This window comes from Acanthochromis polyacanthus, chromosome 4 (assembly GCF_021347895.1).
Source record: "Acanthochromis polyacanthus isolate Apoly-LR-REF ecotype Palm Island chromosome 4, KAUST_Apoly_ChrSc, whole genome shotgun sequence".
In the NCBI taxonomy this organism is placed as follows: domain Eukaryota; kingdom Metazoa; phylum Chordata; class Actinopteri; family Pomacentridae; genus Acanthochromis; species Acanthochromis polyacanthus.
Genome location: NC_067116.1, coordinates 16,572,941 through 16,582,445, shown reverse-complemented (window position 1 = coordinate 16,582,445; position 9,505 = coordinate 16,572,941). Strand labels below are relative to the sequence as shown.

At 37.6% G+C, this 9,505-nt stretch overlaps 1 protein-coding gene across 1 annotated transcript; it reads left to right on the top strand.

Moving 5' to 3' along the window:
• The first annotated feature begins 1,131 nt into the window (after window positions 1–1,131).
• LOC110951485 (lysosome-associated membrane glycoprotein 3) lies at window positions 1,132–9,354 on the top strand. Its single transcript, XM_051947627.1, has 7 exons — window positions 1,132–1,140; window positions 1,200–1,302; window positions 3,510–3,592; window positions 3,958–4,179; window positions 7,015–7,087; window positions 7,183–7,377; window positions 8,314–9,354. The coding sequence occupies exons 1-7, from the start codon at window positions 1,132–1,134 to the stop codon at window positions 8,451–8,453; spliced, it is 825 nt and encodes a 274-aa protein (XP_051803587.1). The 3' UTR covers window positions 8,454–9,354.
• Window positions 9,355–9,505: the final 151 nt, after the last annotated feature.

The following is a 9,505-nucleotide window of genomic DNA, read 5'->3' as shown; positions in this document are numbered from 1 at the left end:
TTTGTAGCTGCTGCAGGTGAACTTCTTTATATCCAGTTTTGTTTGCAGAGACAACAGATAAATGTGAGGACTCGTCACATGATTAATGACAGAGGAAAGAATAAATATCCTCCTAATGCACAAATATGTTTTCAGTTCAATTCAATTCATTTTTCCCTAACCTTGGTGCTTAGTGATCCAGTAGTCTTTGGTGACATACAGGATCGTCTGAACGTTTATTAAAATTAAACTATGTGAGAAGTTCAGGGGGAACTCCTACACGCCTGAAATGTGATCCTGACTGCACACTGCTTTATGTAAGAAGCAAGAAAAAGACTGGAAGCCCCTGATTTAATCTGTAAATTTGTGTTGCATTTCAAAAGTGTGTTCTATAATTCACTGTGTAAAATCTGCATCCTAAATGTAACTAAAACTGTCAGATAAATACAGTGAAGTAGAAAGTACAACACTAATCTCCGAAATGTGCTGGAGTGGAGTGGAAGCATAAGGTAGCTTATATTAGAAATACTCACATAGAAGAACCACAAAACTATTTCAGAACAACACTTGAGTAAATGTTCTTAGTTATTTTTCACCGTTGAGGACCTAAAAACCTCAAATTCTCTGGAACTTCAACATCAACTAAGGCGTGCGCTCCTAATTTTGTGACTTTGACTTTTAAAAGGGCTCTGTGTCAAAGTCCTCTATGTTCTGTACTGCAATGGAGAATGTTTGAAGAGTTCATTTGCAAAAACAGATAACTCCGTTTTGATAAATTTTCAGAAAACTTTTTTTATTGTTTACTTGAGATAATATCAATCAAACTGAAGTTGAGTGGATTTGACTCAGTAGAAAAATACATGACAAAATGGAGAAAAAATAAATTATTAGTGTTATTATGATTATTATCTCAAGTAAACAATAAAAAAATGAGTTTTCTGAACATGTATAAAACGGAGTTACCTGTTTTTTCAAATGAACTCTTCATTTCTAACTAAACTTGTGTTAGACAGTTAGATTGTTGGTTTTGTGCCACAAAACAAGCTCCAATTTTCTCTGTAAAAATGTGTCCAGTGACAGAGTATCAGCTACCAAAGGATTATCAGAAGTAACCATGTATTCATTTTTGAATGCTGTCGGTTTCTCTAACAAATGAAAAAGGTAACAGACCAGACATTTAGACTGACAAGCCTCATCCTCCACCAGGACTCCACCTCCAGAGACATGGCAGCTCCTTCCTGCCTTCTGCTGACTCTGAGTCATCTTCTGAGGCTCAGATCTACCGGCCGGTCCTGCAGCCCTCTGAGAACCCTCCATCCACAGGTACACAAACACAACAGAGTTATTACAAAACATAAACACAAATGGACTACAAAAACACCTTCTGTAGTTTATATCGAAGAAGAAATCCCAAAGACAATGGAAGCTCAGGACGCTGCAGTGCTGTAAAGGAGCATATTTGAAAGTGAAACTAGGTCGCTTTTTTTTTAGATGGTTTAGATGGTTGTGACCTCAGTGCTGTGGGCTTTGAAATCAGTCCACATCATGGCTGAGATGCAATATGAGCTTTTTAGTTTTTACATGAAGGTTACACTTTATATAAGGGGTTTGGAAGCAGCGTAGTCTAACCCACTTTCTGCAGTTTTTGACAAAAATGGATTCAAAGTTTTGTGTTTTCAAGCATGGTCTAACATTTGAAGCACCACTTTAACGCTATATTTGAGTTGTGAGTTCGACCACTTTCCCACTAAAATCTAGACCATAAAATATTACAGAAATGATATAAAACTCAAATCCGATTTTTTTGTGGGTTAGACCACTCTCCTTCTGACCTCCTCATGCATCGATCATCATCACAGTAACAGGTCAAGTATTTATAAGACATTACATAAACCTGAACTGTATTCTGTAATCAGTGACAAGAAAAGAATAACAATGACAGAGAGCCCTCATTCTCATGTTTTCATGTTCAGTTGTTGTAAGACATATTATATGACTGTATAAAAGTTCACTGAAAAGTAAATTTATTGAACTTATATACCCTCCATCAGTGGGCATAAAGGAAGTCTTGACCTAAAACAAAAGCTGGACTAATATGTAACACACTGAAGGAGCTGGAACATATCACAGTAATTCAGAGACAGAAGACACCCTGGACACGTCACCAGTCTGTCACAGGGCTACATATAGAGACAAACAATCACACTCACATTCACACCTAAGAACAATTTAGAGTCACCAGCTAACCTCAGCATGTTTTTGGACTGTGGGAGGAAGCAGGAGAAAACCCATGCATGTACAACGAGAACATGCAAACTCCATGCAGAAAGATCTGAATGCGAACCGGAGATCTGATCTTCTCACTGCAAAGCGACAGTGTTAACTAGATGAACCCTCAGTAGATGGCAGAACCACGCTCATGCATGATACTCTGTATCAATTTTGATCATCCTACGTATATCCCTTCCTATACAAATGATGCAATATGCAAGAAATGTGCTAAGTGACCCCTGTGACCTTGACCTTGATCTGCTGACCTCTAACTCCACAACTGAGCAGGGGACCTTAGACCGATCTTCAGTGCCAAGTTTGATTATCCTTACTTCAGCACTTGCAGAGATATCTGACCAGACATACCAACCCACATACATACTTATCCAGCCAGATACCGAAGCGAATGCAGTAACCCCGCTGACGTACGTCAGGCGTGGTTAATCACTCTGCAGCCCCTCGAGGCTTTCTTATGAATCCTTACTTGAATCAGTTTAAGGCATCATGAAAACTGTGCAGACAAATGCAACAAAAAAACAAACTACTGTTCAAAAGTTTGGGGTCACTTAGAAATGTTCTTTTTTTTGAAAGAAAAAATATTTTTTTCAATGAAGATAGCATTAAATGATTCAGAAATACAGTCTAGACATTAATAATGTGGTAAATTACTATTCTAGCTGGAAACGGCTGATTTTTAATGGAATATCTCCATAGGGGTACAGAGGAACATTTCCAGCAACCAGCACTCCTGTGTTCTAATGCTACATTGTGTTAGCTAATGGTGTTGAAAGGCTAACTGATGATTAGAAAACCCTTGTGCAGTTATGTTAGCACATGAATAAAAGTTAATGAAAGAATGAAATTGTCTGGGTGACACCAAAATTTCGACGGTAGTGTATGATAAAGAATTTGATCATTACAAAGTTTATCTTTTGTATATCTAAAGAAAAAAGTTGCATAAACAGGAAACATGACCAGGACATTAACCTTAATGTATTCCATGTCTGCACGACAGTTAGATTGTTTTTATTTAATACTGAGTTTTAAATTGAGGGGACTGATTCAGAGCCGTGATAAAATCCGTGAATATATCCTTTCATTTTGCTTATTAGAACTCATACAGAACAAATTCAGAGACAGTTGATAAAGAATGAAAAAGAACAGCTACAGCAGTTGGAGCTCACAGATTACGTTGCCTTCTTGAAACAAAACTCACATTACGTTTTCTAACTGACTGCATGTGTTTGTTTAATGTGCAGGAACCTACTTACTGAATAACCGTGTTGGTAAACCATGCATCAAAGCCACAATGGGAGCAGAGTACATCATCACAGACAAGAAGGTCAGAAGCTCAGCTGGCTCAGCTCTCAGTGTGTGCATATGTCACTGTTGGTCATTATAAGAGGGGATCCTGTGTGTTTGGCTCAGTGTGCATCAGTGTCATTTTCTGTTTTTTTTCCAGCTGTTTTTGCATAAATCTGTTTGTATCAGTAGCTTGTATGACAAGATGGTTTCACTGATTAAACTGTAAAAATGTACAGCTACTGTCAGCTTTAATTATTTTATTGAAAATCAGGCAGGGATCCTACACAGAAGAAAACAATTGGTTATGCTTGCACTAAGATTTACTGCACAAGTCAAAGAAGAAAGCGAGGACAGATAATGACTTACAGGAACTAAATATAAATGTCTGCTGTGTTCACTCAGAAAACCTGGTATTTCAACCTGGACCCCTCCAGTGTTAACATCAGTGGTAACTGTGGCAAAGAAGCTGCTGTTCTGTCTCTCTCACTGCCAGACAAGGCTGCCAGTCTGCAGTTCACCTTCAGAAAGGTACCACTCTTTCACCAACATGACACATACATGTATTTCTGTGTCAGGTTTGAACCTTCTCTCTGGATCTGTGTTGGTTTCTGTGTGAAGGCTCTGGTTTCCTCCACACTCACAATCAGGTCTGATTTGTCCATACTTGTGATGTGTTTGACCTGCTAGAGACTGACGACCTGTTTGAACGTAATCTGCCTCTTGCCCAGAAATTTAACACCTCATATATTCCTGTAATACTAAAATAAAAGATAACTCAGGTCTGTCATTATTGCAGAGGTGAAACAACATAGACACAAATTACATGTGTGCAAAGGCAGAACAGGATACAATGTATCAGGCTAATTATGCAACATTTAGACGTACATGCGTGATCCTGCAGAGGGTGATGGGGAGCTGGACTCCATCCCTGCTGACACTGTACAAGAGGAGGAGTCACACTGAATCCATCCATTCATCCATCCATCCTCTCCACGCCGCTTTATCCTCACTAGGGTCGTGGGGGGTGCTGGAGCCTATCTCAGCTGACTCAGGCGAAGGCAGGGGACACCCTGGACAGGTCACCAGTCTGTCACAGGGCTACATATACAGACAAACAATCACACTCACATTCACACCTACGGACAATTTAGAGTAATCAATTAACCTCAACATATTTTTGGACTGTGGGAGGAAGCCGGAGTACCCGGAGAAAACCCACGCATGCACAGGGAGAACATGCAAACTCCATGCAGAAAGATCCCGGGAAAGCCGGGACGCGAACCAGGGATCTGCTCGCTGCAAGGCAATGGTGCTAACCACTACGCAACTGTGCAGCCCCAGACTGAATACAGTTTAAGTTAAAAAAAAAAAAAGTTGAGAAACAAATAGCAGAAAACCAGACACAGAATCTGAAAAATTTTCATGCATCCGTTATCTGTTCACTGCTTAATCCTGATAAAGGTCATGGGGGGCTGGAGTCTATCCCAGCTGATTTAGGATGAAGGCAGGGGACACCCTGGACAGGTCACCAGTCTATCACAAAACTACACATAGAGACAAACAATCACACTCACATTTGCACCTGTGGATAATTTAGAATCATCAGTTAACCTCAGGATGTTTTTTTTCTTCTGATTAACAACCAAACTTGTGACCACTGAGGAAATCGGGTACTTTAAAAACAGTCATTTTAACTGTAAGCACTTTATGACAGGCTCTGCTTAGAAAGCACTTTACTAAAATAATAGCACTTTAAGGTAGTTTTAACCCAGCCAGAATTCATTTATCATCATTGTCTTTTTTTTTGCTATGTTGTTTTTTATATATCTATAAACCTGTATGTTTTTATTTTATGTTTGGGACAACAGATGGAAATTAGCCTTATGCTAAATCCGGCTTTTTAACTACAACCTTGTGTAAATTTATGAGATTGTACATTCAATAATATGCACTATCCCATCCAAATAAAGAAAGAAATTAAATGGACTGTGGGAGGAAGCCGGAGAACCCAGAGAAAACCCACACATGCACAGGTAGAACATAGAAACTCCATGCAGAACAATCCCAGGCTGGGACACAAACCGGAGATCTTCTGGCTGTATGGCAACATTGCTAACCACTGAGACACTGTATAACCCTCAGAAAAATACAAAAAAGTATTAACTGTAAGTAACTGTATTACCTAGAATCAAAATTTTAGCCCACAGAAGAAGAACCAGTTCTTTAAATAAGCCATCAAAATGGTTCCTCTATGAACGGTGATCCAAAATAGGTTCTTTAAGGAGCCATTTTCAAGACAGTTCCTTCTTGACCCGCATGGTTCTACTTTTAAAACAGGACTTGATAGTTTTCGTAATTTTTAGGGGGAAAATAATTAAATGTAAGAATGTGCAACATTTCTGTGCCCCTCTAGAATTCATTTAATATCTCAGGTTGTGGGTTGTTAATCAGACACAACGCAGTACAAAATGTATAGCATCTCTGACTGTTTTCTGATGTTTCATAGACTAAACATTTAATAATTAACACAACAATGACCTGCAGATTCATCAATAATGAAATTCTTATTTGCAGCTCTATTTTTACGTGATTACCTGCTGCATACCCAAATCATTCCAGCAAATATGAAGAACTTTTAGTACTTTAAAGAACCACATAAAGTACATGAAGAGTCATCCGTTAAATAGAGGTTCTTTTATTGGTGATGGGGCTTTGGAAACCAGGAAGCTTCCTGAAGAACCAATATTTGTGTAAGAGAAGGTTTTCTGCTAATGGAAAATATATTTAATAGGACATGTTGCAATATCAAGGTAAAAACTGACATAGGAAGAAAACTTTTAACTTTATGTTTTGCTCTTTAAAGAAACCAAACTGTCTCTGACATACAGACTATCTGCCTCTAGTAATTACCTCCGCCAAGGAGGTTATGTGACACCCGGCGTTTGTGTGTCTGTCTGTCTGTCTGTTAGCAAGATAACTCAAAAACGCCTGGGCAGATTCAGATGAAATTTCGAGGGGATGTAGACTATGGTAAGAGGAAGAGCTGATTTAATTTTGGTGGCAATCCGGAAAGGATTCTGGATTCTGGATCACTTTGAATTTTTTAGTATGTTTTAGTATGTGGTCCAAAATAGGACATAAACATCATAGGTTAGTATGTCGTCCAACAAATTGGAGCAAGGTGTCCAGATAGCTCAACTGGTTAAGAAAGTGATTCATAAACAGAACTGTGTCAGAGATGCAGGTTCGATTCCAGCTCATGATCCTTTACTGTGTGGGTTTCCTGTTTTCCTCTCTATCCTTGGCGGAGATCTGCACTCTCTGAGTGCTTTTCTAGTTTCATCCTTATGTCATCAGAACGTGAATTCCAGGGCTCACATTTACATGAAAATGTTCACAAAAAATGGTGAAATATGTTTATTTCTTTCTCATCTCCATTTTCTGTGCTTTTGTCCCCAGGAAAACAACTTTTTCTATGTCACCAATCTGACCGCTCACTTGTCTCCTCAGCCGGTCTGCCAGGGATGTGCCGGTAAAAACAGACAGAGAGGGCAGATGACATATACAGTAGTTGGTATTTTTGATGTGTGAAAAATATCCTGCAAACATTGAGAATGTAACTCGGCCTGTCCACCATCTTCTTCCAAACAGATCAGACTTACTCAGGTTCGATGACTCATAAGAAGCTGTTCACGGCCGCTGACAGTCAAAGCTTCAAGTGTATTTCTGGGAATCTGCTTTTGATGTCGACCGAACTGAAGATCAAACTGGTTCCTCTGCAGATGCAGGCGTTCAGTGTTCCCAAAGGAGGCTATGGACCAGGTGACTGAACTAATTTGGACTGTTTTCTCAGTTACAAGTCAATCAGAACTTAGAAGAGCTGAATGTCTACAACAGACATCAACTATCCTGTCAGATCAAAGAAATCAAAGCAGAAAGATTAAAAACTAAATATGTGGATCAAGAACATTGATTTTGATTTGAAACCCTCAACAGTGCAGCTATGCATTGATGGGAAGACAAACCCTCCCTCCAATACTATATTTCATCCAATACAATATTTTTCTCAGTACAATATTTTATTTTTATTCTTCATCTCAGCATATTCTATTTTTAATTGTATTTTATCCTATTGTAACCACCACATAGCTGCTTCTACTGTTGTACAGTTGCTGTTACTGCTCTATGTGACTTTGAATTGCCCCCAGGGGACAAATATTATTAACTGAATTAAAATTAAATGAAAATGAGGAAATACAAAGTCAGGTGCTCTTCACAGACAGAATCATTGGACAAGGTCTTTTGTGTAGGTTGGCATTCAAAAAAGCATCAAAAGCACTCTGATTTAAAATATAAAAACCCTTTGTAAATACTATTAATATTTTAGATTAATATTAAATCATGGATACACAAAAGTATTTTGCCTCAGAGGGTAAAATTCATTAGGCAGAATTCTTCTAACGTGTCATATAATATCTGATATCTGCCTCTTAAAAAACACTGATAGAAAACCTAAAAACTGGCATATTCTCTCTGACAACTTGCCCAGATGTGTGATAAACTGAGACTTTGTTTAGATGCAGTGAGAATCCACTAAAGGTTTATTAATACTGTGTAGACTAATAAAATCAGTACACCTACCATATAAACTCATTCTAAACCTTGTATTAACATAAAAACATTATTTCTTCCAACAGGCTTTTCTTCATATATAAATCTAATCAAGACTTTTTCTTCTCTCCTGTCTTTTTGTTCCAGAGGTGGAGTGTTGGGCTGATTTTAACAAGAGACTTATTCCCACCATCTTGGGAGCCACAGTGGTGGGTTTATTACTGATAGCTGGACTGACCTCCCTGTTCATCAGAGATCGACGCAGGCATGGATATGAACGACTCTGAGCTCACTGTGAAACTGGATGGAGATTTACTACCTCTAAAATAATATTCACTGTTACAAATATCTCAGTCATTTTCTCCTCAGCCTGTATTTGACTTTGTATTTAACAACTGATAATAAAAAATAGAAGTCTAATGTCTGATATTCAAATTTAATGTTAAATGCAAAACGTATTGTTTTATTTACTTATTGGATTATTCTTTCAATAACTTCCAATCTTGTCTGTGTCACTAGTGACTTTTGATAGCTGCTGTTTGTTATAATATCCTGATTTGCTATATATTTAACAGTTCAAGCACAAAGACATTTCAAGTTTGGTTTAGTTTTGATTTCAGTTACAGACGAACAGCCACATGGTCACAATATAAAAATATTGGGTTCAGTTATAGTATGTTGCTTGTGGAGTTAATTATCCCACCCTCTCTTAATTAATATGCTTGGTTTTATTCAACAAAACTAAAAACTACTAACAATATTGTTTTTATTGATGAAAAAAAACAAAGAAAATACTTAAAATAAATGCTATTAATGATGTGTTCCTCCATTCCAAAAAGAAAAGTAACTGTTGTTTATTGCTTTTCTATAATTGTTGGAATATGGTGACATTTCAGACATACATGCATCAGCTGTGACACGGTGCAGGATAACACTGCAGCTGCAACTACTAACTTTACTACTGTACCACTGCAATGTGCAAAAACCTTTAGAACAATCAAGACTGACTTATTTTTGTCCTCAGGGCAGTGCAGGTTTCTAATTTCATCTCAGATGGTTTTGTTATTTCACAAACTTTGCCTTTTAATATTTTTTTTGTTATTATTATCCAAGTTCCTTATTTGTGTGCCGACATCTTATATTGTCTTACTCTGTTACAATGTAAATAAGGCCTTAGTTCCTCAATGTGCTCCATTTCTGAATAAAAAATTCATGACTAAAAAAGTGAATCTAATTATTTAATGCATGTGCGGAAATTGTAACTTGTTTTTCAGAATTTCTGTATTATTTTACAAGTTATTGTCACTGTTTTTGTAAAATCAGATGAAGGTTATCATTT

Coding starts and splice junctions, on each gene's coding strand:
- LOC110951485 (XM_051947627.1), top strand. Junction 3,593..3,957: donor ACATCATCACAGACAAGAAG/GTCAGAAGCTCA, acceptor GTGTTCACTCAG/AAAACCTGGTATTTCAACCT. Junction 7,378..8,313: donor CAAAGGAGGCTATGGACCAG/GTGACTGAACTA, acceptor TTTTTGTTCCAG/AGGTGGAGTGTTGGGCTGAT.